The following is a 19,951-nucleotide window of genomic DNA, read 5'->3' on the forward strand; positions in this document are numbered from 1 at the left end:
ATACCGACATCCTCGACCGTTTGGTTTTGTTGTTTAACTTGCGACTCCCTACAATCGATTGACCCATCATCATCATCATTATTATCTGCGCACGCGAGAAACAACACAACACTTGCGTAGAGCAGCACACACTGGCAAGCACAGCTTTCTGAAAGAAGAAAAGTCCATTCCGCGGTCCTCCCCTTTTTGTTATCTTTTACTCTTCGCTGTATGTGTCTTTTTCTCCTACTCGTTTATCATATTTGCAGTTACCCCAAAAGAAAGGATGCGTGATTCACGCTTGCCCCTGGTTAGATCTTTGCCTTCGGATTGGTTTTATTTTTTAATTCCCCCCCCAGTTTCTCATTGCGCGAGCACATTCCATATTTTCTTGCTTTATTTTCTTCTTCTTTATCTGTACTTTTTTTCGCTTTTCTTTTTCCTTTTTTTTTCCCTTAACCTAACCGATCGCAATACGTATTAGTGGGGCGTTTTTGGGCACGGGAAAAGAACGGTTTTTTTTCTTCTGGTAAACGCCGGGACAGCGAGTGGCATATCTCGTTCTTTCAACAGAACATCTACTCTGTCTCTCTTCGGCCGTTCCCAAATACCTTGTCATGTGTTTTGTCATGATTTTTGTTCTTTTTCTCTTCATTAATGGGGGGTTTCATTATCATCTCATTTTGATCCAGTGCATCTTCTTTTTTTTTCGCTTCCCAAGTTGGTACTATTTATTTTCGTATTTCGTCTTATTTCATTTTTTCTCTTTACCATGATATCTCATTTCTTCCTTTCTTTTCAACACACTCTCTCCTCATCCTTCTACTTTCCGTCTGGCGAATTATGTCTGTCCATTTACCGTGTCGATTTGGAGAAATAAGCAGATGGCATTGCATTTCGTTGTTTTATTTTTTCCCAAAATAACACTCATAGAGTTGAATATGGGCGAGCGGCTTCTTAGAGACATTCTTAATGCCCACGATGCTGTCTCCGAGGCTATTTTTTCTAAACATCTACGTTTATATATATTCCTGCTTGAACGCTCGTTGTCCGGTTGTCTTTGCCTGTTTCTTTCCATCTAGGAAGAGATCGTATTGGGTGGGCATTTGCAGTTTTTGCGGTTTCTTGCGGTTTATTTATTTATTTTTTTATGCAACCAATTGAATAGGGCTTCTTTCTGGGCGGTTGCAGGTGTACCCGTTTAAGTATATCCGCTGTTATTTTCCCCTTTATTAGTCTTTTTCATGATAATTGGACCATTCGAGATTTTTTTCCTGAAATGCACGGAAAGGGTATGTGTATAGATATTGAGCAGGTTGCCTCGTGGTTTTTTTGAATTAAATAAAGGCTTTCGTTAGGATTATTAAATCAGAACTACAGTCAGATGTCAGACAGCCAGTATATAAGATAAATGTAAGTGTTGATGTAGATAGCTTTCCGCTGATCCCGCCCACATCACCAGCTGTCAGAATCCATGACGGATGCCAACTTGTCCGGCAGCTTCATGGCCTGCAGAATTCCAATCTCAAACAAGTATCTACATGCACCAATTCCTCCCCGCTCCCAGGGCATCTCACCAACCTCACCCGAATAATTGGTTACTAGTCTCCCCGCTGCAGGCGGAGGAAGCTCCGACGTCCACGGCGGAACAGGTCACGGGTCTAGAACCACCAAAGTTGAATCTCCCCTCCTCCATTGACCAACAACCAGGACCCCCCGCCGTGATCGCCAAATACCAAAAGAAATTAAAGCGAAGCTGCAAGGACAGTCAGCTGTGGAAGATCACCCGGAACAAATCAGTTTCTTACTTTCTTTACACCCCGAAGGGCAAATAGGCGCAAATTTTTCGCATATTGCGATAGCCTCAGGCTGTTAAGCTTCACATGGCGAGATTGGCCCTACCCCCTCTGTCGGGCTAAATGATGCGTTCCAAACCCTCGTCTGCGATGCAGAAAACTTACGATGAATGCTACCTGATGTGCTCAACGGCGGTGTTTTTTGAAGGCCAGGTGCGTGTTGAGTCTGGCTTGGTTGCATTGGCGGCCTCTTGTCACAATGCTTTTCCCAGAGCCCCCACCCTTAACCTGTGGTTTATAATATACCTCCCTCTTCTCTCCTGTAAATTGCTTCAAGCTGACTTTTCCGGTCTCCTGTGCTATCTAGAATAATGAGGCGGAAGCTCTTAGATCATGGCGCTCCGCCCTCCAAACGTTAGAGCACCACAACGCTTATAGAATGTCCAAACATTATGTCCCCAAGACTGAAACTGAGAAGGCCCTCCACGATTCGCTGCGCGACTTGGAGCTGCAATGCAAGGAGCGCATAGATTTGTTAAATGCACTGAGTGAAAGCCGTAAGGAAGCTGGCTTCCTGCAGGTGGCGCCGAGCGCATCCCTTGGGGAACAGGAAACTGGGAAGGTACAGCTGAACGGAACCGGTGCGGTGTCTAGCTCGCCCACGACACCCGGCTGGCTTGCAGATGGCACAGTACCGTCATTTACTTATGCGCAACTCTCACGGCCACCTTCACGAGCCTCTGCTCCTGTGTCCAACAGGAGAGCGTCATTGCCACAGAGACCGAGCGGAGATTCGCTGCTCAGACAACGATCAAGTGAGAAGCCCGCTCATGGATGCAACTCGACTTCCCTATCTCCGTCGTCTCCTCAATCATCTTCACCATCGGTAAATACACTGTCGAGAATCTCAAGCCCGGAAAAGAGAACCATGTTAACGACCTTACGGACCAAGGACCCTAAGATGAGCTCCAGTTCGAGGGATAAAGATACCGGTGAGCGGACCGAACGAGCTGAGTCCCGGCCTGCACTATCGGCATCTAGAGCTGCGGGTTTAGCATGGAGTTCTATTTCCCGCTTGTCCAGGTCCGGTGCTGCAACAACTACACCTAAGAAGAATCCAGCAGTCGATCCCAGCTCGCGGAAGGGTCTTTTTTCCAGTAGCGACATGTCTAGACAGACCAAAACATCCTATCTCTCAGACTATCTCCGGTCGTCTAGTCCAACGGGATCGCCACAGCAGTCCCGAACTCAACAGCCTGGCTCATCAAGCACTCTTGCCGCTGATGCGGCTGCTACGGCCCTCCACACATCCAATTCCGACCTTTTGATAGACCTGTCCGAACCCCCACCTCCCATAAGCCGTACAACTTCGAATACGAAAGGCATATTACCCAGCACCCCAACACCGTTCCCACCCCCAAAACCCAAATTTCAATCCGATTATTTAAATCTAGGCGGGCATCCGGAGGAAGGGCCACCTTCAGGATGCGGCGCCACGTTCGCTCAAGGAAATAATCCCATCTCCACTTTGCCGCCCCAGCTACTTGGAAATAATACTGGTGAGGGATACATGACTCCGATGAAACCTGCGACAAGCACGACGACACCTGTTCCTCAATATAAGGGTCGCGGTTCGAGTTATTCGAATTCCCAATCATCGGTCGGTAATGACGATGCCTTGTGCAGCACGCTTAGCAGTATGCCCATCAACACTGTCCGTACATCTTTAATAGCGCGGGGGACCAAGCCCGAGGTGTCGGGGGCAGAATTCCATACTCAACCAAACAACTCATTGTTACCGAAGCAACACGTTTCATCAGATACGGCAGAATGCAGTAGAAGCATTGAAAATGTCATGAAGAACCTCCCCAAGGGCATTGATGAGAACGCAGCACGGCAAATCCTAAATGATATAGTGGTTAGAGGAGACGAAGTCCACTGGGACGATGTTGCTGGGTTGGAAGTTGCTAAGAACGCACTCAAAGAAGCCGTCGTATACCCTTTCCTACGTCCGGATCTATTCAGTGGGCTCCGTGAACCTGCTCGAGGAATGCTCCTCTTTGGGCCTCCGGGAACGGGGAAAACGATGCTTGCCCGATCCGTGGCTACGGAATCTCACTCCACCTTTTTCTCCGTGTCCGCATCAAGCTTAACATCAAAATGGCATGGTGAGAGCGAGAAACTCGTGCGTGCTCTTTTCGGACTGGCAAAACACATGGCTCCATCTATCATCTTCGTTGACGAGATCGACTCCTTGCTTTCCGCGAGGTCCGCGTCTGGCGAAGCAGAAGTGTCCCGACGAACCAAGACGGAGTTCCTCATACAGTGGTCGGACTTGCAACGAGCAGCGGCTGGGCGGGAGCAAACGGAGAAAGAGAAGAAGGATGGCGATCCGAGTCGGGTGTTAGTTCTTGCTGCGACGAATATGCCGTGGGATATTGATGAGGCTGCTAGGCGGCGGTTTGTGAGGAGACAGTATATCCCGTTACCAGAACCAGGGGTGCGGAAGATGCAAATTGAACGCTTGTTGAGCCATCAGAAACATGATCTATCGAGTGAGGATATCGAGACTCTTGTTCAGGCTACTGATGGTGAGTCTTTTGCCTGACACATCTGTCATGTTTCCTCCCATCTATATATAACCCAACCCATTTTTAAAACAATCATCTTTGCCTAACCAAGTGACAAAACAATAGGCTTCTCCGGCTCCGATATCACCGCCTTGGCCAAAGATGCCGCCATGGGCCCGTTGCGCAACCTAGGTGAAGCCCTCCTATATACTCCCATGGACCAGATCCGGCCCATCCACCTCGCAGACTTTGAGGCGTCGCTATGTTCTATACGACCTAGTGTTAGTCGCGAGGGCCTCAAGGAGCATGAGGACTGGGCAAAGGAGTTTGGTGAGAGAGGCGGTTAGGGGCCCAGGTAGGGCCTTGCTTTTGCCTGGTTCATTGGGCTTTTTGGGTATTTTGTATCATAATCTCATTATGGCCGGAGACTGCACTAGCTTAGCTTTGGTTTTCCTTCTCTCTTTATGTATTCCCGCATTGTGGGTGTTCGTTTACCATTTATTTGTTATATTTTATTCTGGCAGCTTTGTCATCCCGTCAGATATCTGTATATATGGATGCGCCCTTTTGCGTTGAGATGTCCTCGTTTTCTTCATTTTTGTATTACCACCCTTTCCTGCCCGTTGTCTGTACAACCTTTCTACATCTGAGAAGTGCATCGATGTGCCTCGATGTTACATGTACGGGAAAGATGGGTGACACACAGTTTTCGTTTTACATGATTTTAAAGTTGTGGTATGTCTTCCTGGGCTTAGAGAAAAGGTTTATCGTTCTAATATCGGCATTGGCTTTTCTGGGGAAAGTTCCGGGTGGTCTTTTTATCCACTTCCGGACCCTAAATAAGTGGACAAAATACATGTATAGTGAAGAAAAGGAGGCAAATCGCCAAGGTGTATATACCAAGTAACAAAGGAACGAAGTGTATGAATTCTTGAAAAAGGGGAAGAAGTGGTGTCGTCCAAACACTATATAACCGGATGTATTGTACTGTACATTGTTGCAAAATAAAATCGAGAGATAGCAAGAGAAAACGATAACCGTCTTGTACAATTTTTATAAGTATGCTTACTTGATCCTCACCAACCGTGCCTCTTTCCCAATAGCATCCATACATCCGTTCATTCAATCTCTCAGCCCAAACAAAAATAACTCTCCAGAACTCCCACAACCCAACCCCGGCTTACACCGCCCCCCATTTTTAAGTCCCACGCTTCTCCTTCTCGATCTCCAATCTCTTCCGAACCAGCCTCTTAATCCTACCAATTCCAATAATCTTCTCCGCCTTCTCGTCTCTTTCCGCCTTCAACGCCTCCCGCTCAGGCCGACTAAGGACCCGGGGTCTCTGATCCACCGGCACGCCGAACGGCGCCACAATCCTCTCCACGACGTGGCGCACATTCTTGCTCGTCCGCCACCCGCTCGAAAACTCAATCACGTCGCCCTGTCGCAGCGAATTGCAAGGGTCGCTGACTAGATAGACCGTGCTGGCTGGGTAGGATTTGTGAAGCTTCTTGTGGAAGGTTGTGTGCTTGTGCAGGACGCGGACGGTTTTATCCATCCGGCCGGCGGTGAGGACGGTGCCGAATTTTAGGGAGTAGCGGGTTAGGGAGTTGCGGGGTGGGGTTGTGTTGGCTGGTGGTGTTGATGCCAGTGGTGGTGGTGACACGGGCGATGAGGATTGGACTGCCTGTTCCCGGGATTGCTTGGAGGTGGTGAAGGTTCGGAGAGCTATTTGGCGGTTGCCGGGCCTCAATTGCACGGTTGATATTATAGAGGAAAGCGAGGCGAAGGGATGGAGTGTTGCGCGATTGCTCGGGATAAAATGAGATGAGTACGCGGAGGCACGGAAAAGGACGGTGTTTGGAGTCATCGTTGCGTTGTTCGGGCCTTAGGAGGCCACAAAATTTCCCTCTTATGGCGATACACTCTCAGTCAGAGGATGTAAGGGGCATATTAGTCGGATCCTCAGAGTCTCTGTCTTTTCTGGCCGTAATTGAGGTTTATGATATGGGTTGTTCACTAAAAGGACACCACGGTATGAATATGGCTTTGGGTTGGTCCTGCGGAGTCCAATTGGGCGGATTACCCCTTGCGCGGAAACCACTCGAGATTGTGGACAATCTGAAAATGGGGCTTTAATTTGAGAATGTGCTCTTCATGTTTCCACCCCAATAAGTTCTCTGGTTGTCGCTGTCGCTGTCGCTCTCGCTCTCAGACTTTGGGAGAAATTTGGGATAAGTTCAAGATCACGTGTATTTGTTCTGTTTGCATTGAACGTTTATGTACAGATAAGGATGTGCCAGATATGCATATGTACAGTAGAAGAAAGAAAGCACGCCTGAATGGCAAACCACTGCTTCATAACTCAAGGAGGTTAAGTTTCAAGATAAAGATAGATTGGGAACAGAGGAATAGCTTTTTAATAGAAGCAAAAGAAAACAAAGACAACGAAAGAGAGAGAGAAACAAACAGGCCTCAACCCCAACGAATAAACCCACCAGCTGAGCAGAAACAAAAAGGGAAGAGAAACAAATAGGCTGCGATTAATTGCTATATATAAACTCGACAAAGCCCTTGTTCCCTTTCCACTTCGAAATACAGGTTGCGCTCCGGGTAATGCTGTTTCGGTAAAAGTATTTTAAACTCGTAGCTATTCATATTCCGTTCTCAATTGAACGTAACTTTATCTTTCGGTGTCCTAACAGATCTTCACTTTTTATTTTCATTTTTTGTAGTATCATACACGGGAATGGAAGGCACAACCGCGTCTTTAGCCATCTCCTCGGGCACCTTTGAGGATCTCCTTAGCCTGAGCTTTTTCTCTCCGTGTTCTGAAATTCTCGTAAGCTCAGAGACGAAAGATTGGCCCCAGAAAGCACTATAAATGGTTAAAGGTGCAAGTTAGCCACGGTGGCCAATCCATGAAGCACATTCCTTGTCGTGGCCAAGTAGTTAGTGGCAATGGGAGGACGAACCTTGTGTATTTCGAAACATATTTATCAAGTTTGGAAAAATTTAAGGTTCTCTGTTCATCACTCATCGTTACGGCCTCCTGGAAGGCGTTGGCGAGCTCCTCCGTATTCCATGGGTTGACAATGATGCTGCCATTGAGACTCTGCGCCGCACCGGCAAATTCTGATAAAACTAGGCATCCATGACGTTTCTTCTGGGTTGCTATGTATTCGTAAGAAACAAGATTCATACCATCCCTGGTCGAGGAGACCACACAGACGTCCGAAACGGCGTAGAGCGCAATTAGTTCGTCGAAGTTAACTGATTTGTGCATGAAATGTATTGGCATGAATTCAACGGTGCCTTGGCCAAATCGTTAGAATTTATGTCTCCCGGGTTAAGTTCACCCTAGGTTGGTGGGATGAACGTACCAAATTTACCATTGATTCTCCCAACAAGCTCATTGACAACAGCTCTCAAGTTCTGGTATTCCTCCACGTCTTGTCTGCTGGGAACAGCAACCTGTACCAGCACCACTTTGCCAATCCACTCAGGGTGATCTGTTAGGAAGACTTCAAGAGCATGTAATTTTTGCGGAACACCCTTTATGTAGTCTAGCCTATCCACCCCGACCATTAACTTGACCCCTTGGAACTTTTGCTCGAGAGCAGTTATCCGTTTCTGCACCTTCTCCTTTTTAAGACCTTCTGTAAATTTCTCCGGATCAATACCGATAGGGAACGCGCCCACTGCGATGATTTTGCCTTGAAATTCCACACCGTTTGGAGTGGTCGATAAGCCACTGTTCACTGGTATTAGCGAAAAGGGATGGATATGCACTAAAGTCGTTGGGGAGTCCCCTACAGTATTCTCGAACAACTACTTAAGAAGTGTCGTGCATAGTCATAGGTATGGAATCCAATCAAATCACAGTGCAACACTCCTAGTAGCAGTTCGTTCCGGACAGGCAAGATTCGATATATCTCACTGCTGGGGAAAGGTGTGTGCAGGAAGAATCCGATCTTCACATTCTTTTTTGACGTTCCGATTTCTTCGCGTAGCATTGCTGGCAGCAACATTAAATGGTAGTCGTGGACCCATACAAGGTCACCATCCTTCACATCATTCGCGATAGCCTTAGCGAAAAGACGGTTTGCATCTCGATACGCGTACCACGCGGACTCGTCAAAAGTTATTTCCCCCGGATGGTAGTGGAAAAGTGGCCAGAGTATAGAATCTGGGGGCGCAGGTCGTAGGAATGAAATCAGTTATGAAATCATGCAAGATCGGGACAGCATTGAACCTAGCGAAACTCGGGGAATAATCCCTTACTTGAAAATCCGTTATAATGTCTATCCGCCAATTCATCATCGATAAGCACAGGAACTGCATCGTACTCATCGGACAATCTTTTTTTCACCAAATGGATTTCATCCTCTGGCACTTCTAAACCAGGCCATCCGTACCATTGGAACGTCGTTGATTTCGATAACCCACTCAGTCCACTGACAAGACCGCCCGACGACATCGAAAACTCATACTTGCCATCGTCGGATCGTTTGATTGTGATGGGTAAGCGATTGGAGACCAGGAGCAGCCTTGCACCCTCCTTGAGGGGGCTCTCCAGAGACGGCATGGTGTAAAATTCCGAAATTAGGATAAGAATAATATCAGTTCATGAACGCCTGCGCTTTGGTTTGGTTAGGGAGGTGGGACGGCTGCGCCGGGGCATATATTGGAATCAACACAGCCGGTTGGCTATTGATTTTTTTTTTTTTCAACGAATTAGTATATATAACGACAATACAATACAAATCGCAGAAAGAATCTGCATTCGTTTTGAAGCTACAAGACGATAGGTGATAAAGCGGAAGGGGGATGCGGGGAATAGTTTTTGCTATGGCACAACATCCAGCAATAATAAAAAAAAGGTCCCACGTTTACGTACCAGTTTGCCATGGAGCGAAAACGGTTTATACAGGAATTATCGACCAAGGTACGACGCGCTGCTTTAGCACCACTTACTTGGCAGCAGAAGCGACCCAGGAATGAGAGATAAGACGTAGTTATTGGGTTGGAGCTCAATAATGAAGCATTGCAAGAACAAGGAACAACGCGAGAAGTTCACAAGCGGGCAGGACCACACGTCACAGAGCCAGGCGAAGTAGGCGAAGGAAGCGGGCGCGAGGACAAGACAGCGGGATCCGGGGACATGGCAGGGAGACGGGTTCCATCGACGGAATGTTGGATGTTGTGTCGGCGCTCGACTGCAGGGAAACTGGCCAGCATCCGACGCGGTCCTGACGTCGTTTCCGAGTTCAGACATCCGCGGCCAGCCCTAACTCACTACTTCGAAGCTTAATAATAGCGGTAACCTCGTAGTTAAATTAGATCCAAATGCACTGCACGAAACTGCTCATATCTCTTCCCACGGAAGCTTGTTGTGACATACTCCTATATTGGTAGACTAAGTTGTGATCAAAGTATCTACTTCTCTGGTCGAAACGTAATGACGCAATTCAAAGCTGAAAAGCGCATACAATCTGATATCTGCATGTGCTGCACATAATGGCAAACGGATTTAAATTCATTACAATGAGAAATAAATCATAATGCCGCCTTCCCGCCCCTAACCATCCATTTCTCCGACTCTCCATCGCGGATTACCTTGCCTTCACCCTCGAGCTTTAGCAGCACCTGGAGTACCCCATGCGAAGCCGACAAGCGTAGTTCCTCCGCGAGATCAGGATAAATAACTGCTACCAAGTCGGCAGGCGACAACGCCCGAGGTTTACCTTGCGCTGCTGTCGCGGCCCTGACATTGCCATTACCCAAACCTCCAAAGTTCAACACTCGAAATACTTCTTCCTCCCTCTGGCGGCGATGGTCAATGTATTCCGTAATCTTGGCTTCACAGTCTTCGATCACGGCGCCATGCCCCGGATATCCTCTGCCAGCACCAAGGTTACGCATCTTTTCCAGTGTGGACAGGTACAGGACAAGGTTTTCGAAAACTGCCGTTCCATGGCCAAGCACGTCTACAGCAGAGAAATATCAGACATGCCACAAAAACGAAGAAGAAGAAGAAAATAAAGGGGGGAGGGGGGAAGGAAGAGGTTTCACAATTTCCAGAAAGAAGGAGAAAACAGAGCTAACTTACTATCACCGGTAAACAACGCATTCTCGTCCTCCAACAAAAAGGAAACATGGTCAGTCGTATGGCCAGGCGTATGTATAGCTCTCAGCGTGGCGCCTTGCACCTGGAAAATCTGTCCATCTTCAATAGTCAACTGACCCTCTCGGCCATCATGCTTATACACTTGCGCCTCCGGGCACATCTTCAATAAATCCGCGACGCCGCCGACATGGTCGCGATGCCAGTGTGTCAAAAGCGCATGCTTGACCGTAGCCTTCTCGGCAGCTAGGAGCTCTCTGAGCACAGCGGACCAGCTGGGTCGGCCTTCGCCTGTGTCTATTAGAAGACGTTGAGCTCCCCGACCAACGAGGTAAGTGTTTGTGCCTGATATTTTCATTCATTTTTCGCATAGTTCGACGATATGGCATTTGTCAGCGTTTCAGTAGCCGAAGACAGCGAGTTTTCCGGCCCTGCGTGGGTTGTAGAATTCGGGATATTGAGGTCCGTTCTCACCTTGCAATGTGTACTGGAGCAGGAACAATGAGATTTGGTTAGCGTAATTGCAATCGCTAGTTATACAGTGCCATATCGTGGTTTCTGAGCCATTGTTGGATTGCGCCCGTACTCGCTCAATGGGGTGAGATGTAGATTAGATAGGCAGAGTACACAGTTAACTCACCTTCCCGGGATTCCCTGCAAGCAACCTAATAACCGATCCGCTCAACCTTTCCACCTCCGGCAGTGGAAATCGCTGCGCCGCCATTTTTTTTTTTTTTTTCAATAGTTATTTTGATTTTAATTGTTGAGAATAAAGCATATGTGGGAAGTAATAAATGTATTTTTCACCCCGGTCTCTTTAAACAATATTGGGAGATGGTTTGTATTTATTGTTCCCTTGGAACCTTTTTCTTGAGAAGCACCAGCTAACAATCCACAAGGGAAAATTCCTGAAAATAGGCAGGCTCCGGACAGGGGGGCGTTTATTCTGTATGTATGCAAAAGTCTACGTAAAAGGAGACAAAGTTAAGCAAAAAATCGAAATATCAACCCTTGATAAATAAAAAGGCTTTGACGAGAGATTTATATGAATGAAGCTCGGTTATTGTCTCTTCAGCCTGACGGCTCCATTTGCTAAGAGAGATCGAAAAAGAAGAAAAAGAAAAAAGTTGGGAAGAATATTGCAAAAGTATCGCGGGAAAGCACAGCAATATAAGTCAGTAACTGAATGGTTTAGAGAGACGACGCAGAAGAGGGGGACATGGGAGAAAACGAGAGACAAACTCATAGCCGGGTAACAATGGAGTATAATATAACGAATGATTACCGGGTTTCAAAGTACTTCCCATCCACGGTTCTTCATCCGAGAGCAAATAGTAAATCCCAATCGCATTTTTAAATAATACTAGTATGGGTTGTCCCTTTGGATTTCTTTTCATTATCAGCTTTTTTATTCATCATGATCCGTATCAGTATCAATGTGAAAAACAAACAAGGGCCCCCCGGGGGCGGTAGCATCTTGTCTGAACCTCGGCATTTCTGCTCTAGAAATCCATATACAAGGAGCCACTTCGTTTTTTCTTTTGAGTGGCCTTATATATATATATATATATATATATTTGCGAGCCATTTGTCTGTCCACTTTGCTCTTGAATCGTCGCCTGTCTTGTTTAAAGTTCCGAGGAAAGTCGGTCTGAGTTAGAAGATTGTCTTCTGAGCACGTAAGGAATGATATCTCAGGTGCTATTTTTTTTAATTTGGAATAATAAAAGCGGGTATTTTGAAATACAGCGAGTGTGTGAAGCCTGATACCCCTTTTCTTTCTCTTCTTTTGAACCTTGTTACTCGATGACCCTAGATATAAGGCTTGATTATATTGTTTTCCCAAATTCTGGGACACTGCTATTATTTTCCCAATAAATCTACAGAATGCAAAAAAAGAAAAAAGGGAAGCGAATCGATATATAAAAGGACACGTAGAAATCGAATATGAGAGAATATCATGTTAAAATAACGGATAATATTTATGTATAGTTAACATATGTACTGTTGTATATATATGTGAAGAAATCATAAGCAAAGTGGTAGACCAAGACAAAAGGAAAAAGGAAAGAAAGTCACATCAAAAAATTTGTGTTGATTTCATTACATTTCCTGAGACGATAATGAAAATAATACGAAACAGGTAGAGGAATAGCACGTAAAAAGGAACTGGACCGACTGGGTAAACATAAAACTTAATCGAAGGCGCGAAGGTTCGGGAAAATTTGGGTTGGTAGGGTATAGGATGGAGTTTTGGCGAAGTGAAGGGAATGGATAGAAAAAAATTGGGGTGGGGAGGGGGGCTGATGAGAGAGGAAAAAGTGAAGAATGTGACGTAGTTGTAACAGGTCCCTATTTTGGATATCCAACTGCGAACTAAACCGTTTCAACTCCCAGTCGATGCGATGTGTTAATATCCACCCTCTTGGCATTGCCGCTCGCGTCTGATCGATGAAAGCAGGACGGACGGGCGTTTCCTCTTCGAGAAATGTTTTCGCTTCGTATTTGCCAATGCGTATTGCGGGAGAGAAGATCATCAAAGAGTAAACCCGCTAAATCGTACCTAGGATGCTGCTGTTTGCGGCGACGAGGACGGGTAATGACCCTACTGCGCTCTTCACCGCAATGCACTAGCATTTTGGCCTAGGTTCCCTGCTTTTCTCCTCTAGGCTCGTAACATTTCGTTGTCCAACACCCGACAACAATGCCTCCCACCCAAACCTTTCGCTGTCCAAGATTTTATCCGTTCTCTTCATGCCTTATATAGAGAGAAAAGCAAAATATGGGGACATATTCATACATAAACAAGGGATGACGACACTGCAAATACCAACGCTACCAACTTTTCTTCACAGGCCTTAAGAGTTTTTCTTTGATGAATAGTCGGAAATGAAACCAAAATATTTTCTAAGCACGCTGCTTGGCCATGGTGTTCAGGGCGCTTCCGTCCTTGAACCATTGGATCTGAGACTCGTTGAAGGTGTGGGAGAGAGAGATGTCGAACGACTTGCCATCCTTGGGATGGACACGAAGAGTCATGGGTTTTCCAACAGCAAGCTCGGTGCACATCAGGTCGACGATGTCATTGGGCTGGATCTTGTCATAGTCGGCTGGGTCAGTGAAGGTGAGAGGAAGCATACCCTGTTTCTTTAAATTGGTTTCGTGCTGGATATTGTGTTAGTTATCACGGCTAGTACATGGCACTTCTGTCCATCATTAGGGTTCTAAGTTTTTGAACTTACAATACGGGCGAAGCTTCGAGTGATGATAGCAAGACCTCCAAGGTGTCTGGGCTCTAGGGCAGCGTGTTCTCGGGAGCTTCCCTCGCCGTAGTTCCAGTCACCGATGACGACCCATGGGATTCCTCTAGCTTTGTAGTCACGGGCAGTGGCGGGGACAGGGCCATATTCACCAGTCTTGAAGTTCTTGACCTTGTTGGCTTCTCCGTTCTCAGCGTTAATGGCGCCAATCAACATGTTGTTGGAGATATTGTCAAGATGGCCACGGTATTTCAACCAGGGGCCGGCCACTAATGGTAGAATCAGTTAGTTTTGTGGAATTTGGAAAACGCCAAGAAGCAGAGCTGCAAGGAAAAGCTTGGAATATCTTACTGGAAATGTGGTCAGTGGTGGTTTTGCCTTGCGCCTTGATCAGAATAGGAACTCCAAGCGCGTCCTTTCCATCCCATGGTTTAAATGCTTCCAGGATCTGGAGACGATCACTAGTTGGTGAAACAGCGACGGAAATGGAAGATCGCTCCTTTGGTGGCGCCTGGTATGTGTCGCGACCGGGATCATATCCGCGGGACGGGAGGCCGACACCAGTTGGTGCCTTAAGCTTGAACTCCTTCCCGTCTTTACCCTTGAGAGTATCGGTCAAGGGGTTGAAGTTAAGAGTTCCGGCAATAGTCATGGCCACAACGAGGTCGGGAGATGTGACGAAAGCATGAGTGGCAGGGTTGGCATCGTTGCGGCCAGTGAAGTTGCGATTGTAGGACGAGATAATGGAGTTGGCCTCGCCCTTCTTGACATCCCTACGGTCCCACTGCCCAATGCAAGGGCCGCAGGCGTTGGCAAGGATAACACCGCCGAATTCCTCGAGGGTTTGCAACTGCCCATCACGTTCGATGGTTGCACGGATCTGTTCCGAGCCGGGAGTGACGGTGAAAAGAGATTTGGCCTTGATACCATGGTCCAAGGCATCTTGAGCGATGGAAGCAGCTCGAGACATATCCTCATAAGAGGAGTTAGTGCAGGAACCGATCAGACCGACTTTGAGCTCTTCGGGCCAGCCGTGCTCCTTGACAGCATCCTTAAATTTGGAAATGGGGGTTGCCAAGTCAGGAGTGAAAGGACCGTTAATGTGAGGCTCGAGTTCAGACAAGTTGATCTCGATTAGTTGGTCGTACTCAGCGCCTTCATCTTCACGGAGCCCGTGGGCATAGGATCTCGCGAAGTCACCAATATGTTGACGTCTGGTGGCCTTTAGATAGTCGTACATACGGTCGTTGAAGGGGAAAACAGAAGTAGTAGCACCAATTTCAGCACCCATGTTACAGATGGTGCCCATACCCGTGCAAGACAGGGACTCAACGCCTGGTCCGTGGTACTCGATAATAGCCCCAGTACCGCCTTTGACAGTGAGAATACCAGCAACTTTCAAGATAATATCTATTTACATTCGTTAGCTGCATATTCCGCAAGAGTTGGTATAGAAGTCGAGATATGCTACCTTTTGGAGCCGTCCAGCCGGACAATTGACCGGTTAGTTTCACACCGATGACATTGGGAGCCTTCAGTTCCCAGGGAAGACCAGCCATCACATCGACAGCGTCAGCACCCCCAACACCAATGGCAGCCATACCAAGACCACCACCGTTGGGAGTATGCGAGTCGGTTCCGATCATCAGGCCTCCAGGGAAAGCATAGTTTTCCAGGAGGATTTGATGGATAATGCCGGATCCCGGTTTCCAGAATCCAATGTTGTACTTCGCGCAGGATGAAGCAAGGAAATCGTAGACCTCCTTGTTGATCTCGTTAGCTCGGGCAAGATCTTTTTCTCCACCAAGTTGAGCTTCAATTAAGTGGTCGCAGTGAACGGTGGTTGGAGTAGCAACAGAAGGCATGCCAGCGGACATGAACTGCAAGATGGCCATCTGCGCAGTTGCATCTTGACAGGCCACACGGTCCGGCCGCAGCTTGAGGTAAGATTTTCCCCGCTGAATGTCTTGTCCATGGGGATCGTCAAGGTGGGAGTACATAATCTTTTCAGCATATGTTAAAGGGCGGTTCAAGCGGCTTCGAACAATGTCGAGGTTCTCTGCCATTTTTCTGTAGGGAGCAGAAAGCTTTGTCAGTAAACCGTTTGGTTCCACAGGAGCTGAGCGGGAAAATCCATAAAAGTTACTTCGGCCAATGAGGCCGGAATAGAATTGGACTTTCGCGAATTGTCCCAACAGGACAGCAGGAGCTCCCTGAAACATGGACTGAAGAAGTTCCATACTTGTAGTTTATGTAGTTACCCTGCAGAGGTATTGTTAGCAATTGTATTCGTTCTTTGTTCATGGTCTAAGAGGCCAGCTCCCGCTATCCGGAGCCTACCCGAGGCGAAATCCTCAGGGAAAATCTCACCTTCTCATGATTGCACATCTCGACCTTTTTGTCGAGAGGAGAATCGCTGACAGTCGCCAGACCCCGCACACCCAAAAGCTGTTCCAAATAATCTAGTCAGTAATTGGACATCGTGTATAGATTCTAGACCGTGGGGCACGCTATAAGTTTTTCTCTCCTAGGGCTACTTACGGTGCGGGATTTGGATGCCTATGGACAGGACATGTTAGTTAAATACGACTGTGCGCAATGGACATCGAGATAATGTAGATGAATCGCTTTCAAGAAGCTCTTCAAGATCGACTGATAGAATAAAGACAGAGAGCGTGGACAACTTACCAGCGCACCCAGGCGGCCAATCCGGGTTGAGATCATGGTGGCAGCTTGCTGTGTAAGCACACTGAGCTATGGAGCTAAACGTCGAGGCTCATCCAATGTCGAGGCAAAGCAGATTAGCTCGACAGCGGCCGTGAGAGGGAAGAGAGGAGAGGAAATTGAGGGTTGAGAAAGAAAATGGAATTGCGAGGGGAGGAGGAGGAGAAAGAGGAAGAGGAGGAAGATGAGACAAACGGGAATCAGAAGCAAGATGAAGGAACCCCAGGGTGTTGTTCGGTGCCAAAATAGAACTAGTTTCATTATAGGTCCGAAAAGATTACGTTGTTTTACAATTACCGTGACCCTGTATTATTACACACTGCCAACCAAAATATGCCCAATCAACACAGAATCCTCGGCAAGCTCGGGTGTGTCCCGCCGCTGTCTGGCCGAAATTAAAACGCAGCAATACAGCAACCACGGCCGCCGCCCGCATGTGGTTGTTCGCGGCAGCAACCTTGGAATTGCTGATTTGTGGAGCCGCCAGCAAGCGAAAAATTTTGTTGGCCTGCAGACCAGCAATGCAAATCCCAGCTCTGTGAGTGGCTGGATGCCCAGTTCCTCCCGTCCGACAACCTCCAATACCAACCGTTGTTTTGCCGTGTCCCACCTCCCTGTGATCGGGGCTTTTTATTTCTTCACTGAACAGGACTAATTACCCCTTCATAATAAGACGAGAATGGCGGAAACAGTGTCACCGTAACCATGAGCAAAGCGAGAGCAGTTACCCAGCAGCTCTACTACTGACTAATAATTTACCTAAATGACAGGGAAGCGTCCTGGTCGGTAATTTTGGGTTGGAGGGGGGATGGCAGTGCCGAGGCCAGCCAAAACGTCATTGATCGTCACATTCCGCATGAAATGACAGCAGGCTTCCACAGTGCTGATAGCTGGATTTCGTTCGCTCTGCAACCATCAAGAACAGCTGAAAAGGCATATTTTTGTATATCCTTGATTCATATAGACAGCAGCAAAGTTTATTCTTTGCAGTTATTTTGATTTTTCCAGCATCGAACGGATTGAATCACTCGTATATCACGTGATTTACTTTCGGATTCTGGAATAATATTTTAGCGTTCCGTCCCAAATTGGAAGTATTTCTGATCATGGCAGAAAATGGAGAGCAGGTCAAACAGCGTATATTTCACATCAAACTCCAAAAAAAACCTCGACCTTCACGACAATGGGTGCCACCAAAAGAATAAAAACAAAACGACGGACGAGGTAAGTTCTTGTTATCCCCGCCATGGGGAAAAGAGATAATAAATGAATCAAAAATAAATATATCAAAAGAAACAAAAATTCACCTCCCGCTCTTTGTACAGAGACTATGACCAAGTTCGCGCGGACATAAACTCCTCCAAACATCTTTCCCAGTACCAAAAGACCAAGGCTTCGGAGGACCTACCTGGCCTAGGCAGACATTATTGTGTCGAGTGTGCGAAATGGTTCGAGAGTGATTATAATCTTGTGGCTCATCGACGGGGGAAGAATCATAAGCGGAGGTGCGCGCCTTTTCAACATTTTCCCTCTCTATTCTTTCCTCTCTTTTTCTCTTTCGGGGTAGGCAAAACATCGCTGACTGAAGCGATGAATATATAAAACAGGCTCCGCATCCTAAAGGAAGAACCACATTCGCAAAAGATGGCGGAAGCTGCTATTGGATTGGGCACAGATAACGGAACTCGAGCTGTGCAGGCGATGGACGTTGCGGAATCGGAGATGATTGAGTGAAATTGCATATTTTCTATTATGATGATTGATGATGCGATGACGAGCTTGAACACGTGAGATTTTTTTTTACCGAATTCACCTCCCGAACGCCATAGCCAGCGTTCTATTGGCGTGGCCCTAGAGGAAGAGCTCGTATCTTCTCTTGCTTTGGCCATGGCGGAGGAGCGTAATTAACCGGCTGCTTCGATATGATGGCTGTGGCGAGGAGGTTATACACGGCGGCAAGGACGGTGAAGATGGTGTTTCTTGGGTTCACGGACTTATCAAAAATACCCATCTTGAACAGATGGTCTAATAATACAAGCTATAGGTTAAGCGCAAAATATCTGGGCTATTGTTCTTTTTTGCGGAGCAACGAACTGTGTGAATAGCGCTTTCTTATCTCGAATAAATTCTCCTTTCTACAGGCCTACGAAGAATGCAATTCGTCAAACGTATAGACACATATGCAACTTTTATATATATGTATATATATACATGGCATCAATTCCTTATGGAAAGGTCCATTTTTCCTAATTTATTCCATCAACGTTGCATTGCCAGTTTACTTGAGGAATTTCATCGTCCATTCGTACATCGCCCACTTTTGAGAAATTGTCAGTCCATCATATCATATGTCTACGCGAACCTACCAAGTTACATACCTGCACAGCATTTACAATAAATGCTCTCAAGCTACACACGCCTAAGCCACGGTAGAATACCTGGAAACCCTCGGTCCGATATGCCTCCTTCGCGACTGCCAGAGTACCTAGTGTACGTCCATCGATCCCGAAAGGTCGAAGAAGCGTTTGCCTCTCGACCAAAGAGCCGGAAGCAAGAGAGCCTGGCGAGCCCTGCACCTGCAGCCGTGTCTTGATAACGTCTAGCGGGAAAATAGAAACCCAGGTGATAATGCCAGCGATTCCACCGCATATAAGGATTTTGGCGGCTGCTTGTTCAGAGCTTTCGTCGGCGGTTGTCATGAGACGCTTGCATAATTCGTAAGACCAGAAACTGTTATTTTTGAACGGAATACACAACGTTAGACACCGAGTGCGTATATACAGGGGCAGACATGAAAGGGGTGAGAAGAGGCAAAATAGGGTAGCCAAATTAGTATTGTTCGTACTAGAACCCATATCCCACCGAATCTCGGATACTCGTAACCCCCCCTCCATAGTATAGTCCTCTAAACCCCCGACTTTTCCAAATATCTTTCGTCACCGTCCATGAGGATATTGATTGGTGAGTAGCAAGCTGCGCTCGGCACTTTACCAACTCAGTTGGCGATGATATGACCCAGCTGGCAAGCCCACCAACAGCACCCGCAACCCATATCTGATATAGCGGGACGCCTACAGGGTTAGTCGTGTCAGATACGGGTTGCGAGGCTATACCCGTCAAGGTCCGGTTATAGGCAACGAATAGAATCGCATTGAGGGCGCCATATCCAACTATCGGTGCTGTTGCGCCTGTTCAATAGCAATTGAGGTTAGCCGACCCATATCCTTCTCGTTACTTTTCAATCAATTGCAATAACACGACCTCATGGTATGCCATAACTGACCTCGGACAAGAGAGCCCACAGTGTCAAAATGACTCCTGAACCCCTGGGAAGATCGCAATGATCCGGTGGCCGCTTGCCCCGCCTGAAGACGGGTTTTCAATAGGTCTAGGGGATTTCCGATTACAATGCCAATGGCTCCGCTGAGGTAGCCAGCCCAGAAGTCATTGGACATGGGATTAGAGCCGTGAACCTCGAGACCCTCGAGATAGCTG

The 19,951-nt window shown here is 47.1% G+C and overlaps 9 protein-coding genes across 9 annotated transcripts; 4 read left to right on the top strand and 5 right to left on the bottom strand.

Moving 5' to 3' along the window:
* Positions 1-1,901: 1,901 nt before the first annotated feature.
* Positions 1,902-4,692, top strand: HCBG_02677 (vacuolar sorting-associated protein; the record flags this gene model as incomplete). The annotated part of the gene is made up of 3 exons (XM_045429726.1): positions 1,902-1,988; positions 2,143-4,366; positions 4,472-4,692. The coding sequence occupies 3 exons, from the start codon at positions 1,902-1,904 to the stop codon at positions 4,690-4,692; spliced, it is 2,532 nt and encodes an 843-aa protein (XP_045289621.1).
* A 558-nt stretch (positions 4,693-5,250) lies between these two features.
* On the bottom strand, positions 5,251-6,215 carry HCBG_02678 (uncharacterized protein; the record flags this gene model as incomplete). Its single annotated transcript, XM_045429727.1, has 1 exon — positions 5,251-6,215. One exon carries the CDS (start codon positions 6,213-6,215, stop codon positions 5,544-5,546), a length of 672 nt encoding a protein of 223 aa, XP_045289622.1.
* Positions 6,216-6,590: 375 nt separating this feature from the next.
* Positions 6,591-8,933, bottom strand: HCBG_02679 (alpha,alpha-trehalose-phosphate synthase; the record flags this gene model as incomplete). Its single annotated transcript, XM_045429728.1, has 5 exons — positions 6,591-7,223; positions 7,321-7,660; positions 7,900-8,099; positions 8,162-8,534; positions 8,630-8,933. The coding sequence occupies 5 exons, from the start codon at positions 8,931-8,933 to the stop codon at positions 7,055-7,057; spliced, it is 1,386 nt and encodes a 461-aa protein (XP_045289623.1).
* A 321-nt stretch (positions 8,934-9,254) lies between these two features.
* On the top strand, positions 9,255-9,659 carry HCBG_02680 (uncharacterized protein; the record flags this gene model as incomplete). The annotated part of the gene is made up of 2 exons (XM_045429729.1): positions 9,255-9,293; positions 9,378-9,659. The coding sequence occupies 2 exons, from the start codon at positions 9,255-9,257 to the stop codon at positions 9,657-9,659; spliced, it is 321 nt and encodes a 106-aa protein (XP_045289624.1).
* A 245-nt stretch (positions 9,660-9,904) lies between these two features.
* Positions 9,905-11,196, bottom strand: HCBG_02681 (metallo-beta-lactamase superfamily protein; the record flags this gene model as incomplete). Its single annotated transcript, XM_045429730.1, has 4 exons — positions 9,905-10,335; positions 10,458-10,769; positions 10,947-11,061; positions 11,113-11,196. The coding sequence occupies 4 exons, from the start codon at positions 11,194-11,196 to the stop codon at positions 9,905-9,907; spliced, it is 942 nt and encodes a 313-aa protein (XP_045289625.1).
* Positions 11,197-12,433: 1,237 nt separating this feature from the next.
* Positions 12,434-16,456, bottom strand: HCBG_02682 (aconitase; the record flags this gene model as incomplete). The annotated part of the gene is made up of 7 exons (XM_045429731.1): positions 12,434-13,637; positions 13,715-14,001; positions 14,084-15,142; positions 15,204-15,802; positions 15,975-15,994; positions 16,103-16,180; positions 16,421-16,456. 7 exons carry the CDS (start codon positions 16,454-16,456, stop codon positions 13,380-13,382), a joined length of 2,337 nt encoding a protein of 778 aa, XP_045289626.1.
* Positions 16,457-16,789: 333 nt separating this feature from the next.
* Positions 16,790-17,298, top strand: HCBG_02683 (uncharacterized protein; the record flags this gene model as incomplete). Its single annotated transcript, XM_045429732.1, has 3 exons — positions 16,790-16,824; positions 16,871-16,994; positions 17,227-17,298. 3 exons carry the CDS (start codon positions 16,790-16,792, stop codon positions 17,296-17,298), a joined length of 231 nt encoding a protein of 76 aa, XP_045289627.1.
* A 341-nt stretch (positions 17,299-17,639) lies between these two features.
* HCBG_02684 (uncharacterized protein) lies at positions 17,640-18,250 on the top strand (the record flags this gene model as incomplete). Its single annotated transcript, XM_045429733.1, has 3 exons — positions 17,640-17,680; positions 17,782-17,961; positions 18,064-18,250. The coding sequence occupies 3 exons, from the start codon at positions 17,640-17,642 to the stop codon at positions 18,188-18,190; spliced, it is 348 nt and encodes a 115-aa protein (XP_045289628.1).
* A 484-nt stretch (positions 18,251-18,734) lies between these two features.
* Positions 18,735-19,911, bottom strand: HCBG_02685 (mitochondrial carrier protein; the record flags this gene model as incomplete). The annotated part of the gene is made up of 4 exons (XM_045429734.1): positions 18,735-18,773; positions 18,835-19,186; positions 19,302-19,644; positions 19,740-19,911. 4 exons carry the CDS (start codon positions 19,909-19,911, stop codon positions 18,735-18,737), a joined length of 906 nt encoding a protein of 301 aa, XP_045289629.1.
* Between the last annotated feature and the right edge of the window lie 40 nt (positions 19,912-19,951).

Source organism: Histoplasma capsulatum (assembly GCF_000150115.1).
Source record: "Histoplasma capsulatum G186AR genomic scaffold supercont2.3, whole genome shotgun sequence".
NCBI classification, from domain to species: Eukaryota; Fungi; Ascomycota; class Eurotiomycetes; order Onygenales; family Ajellomycetaceae; genus Histoplasma; species Histoplasma capsulatum.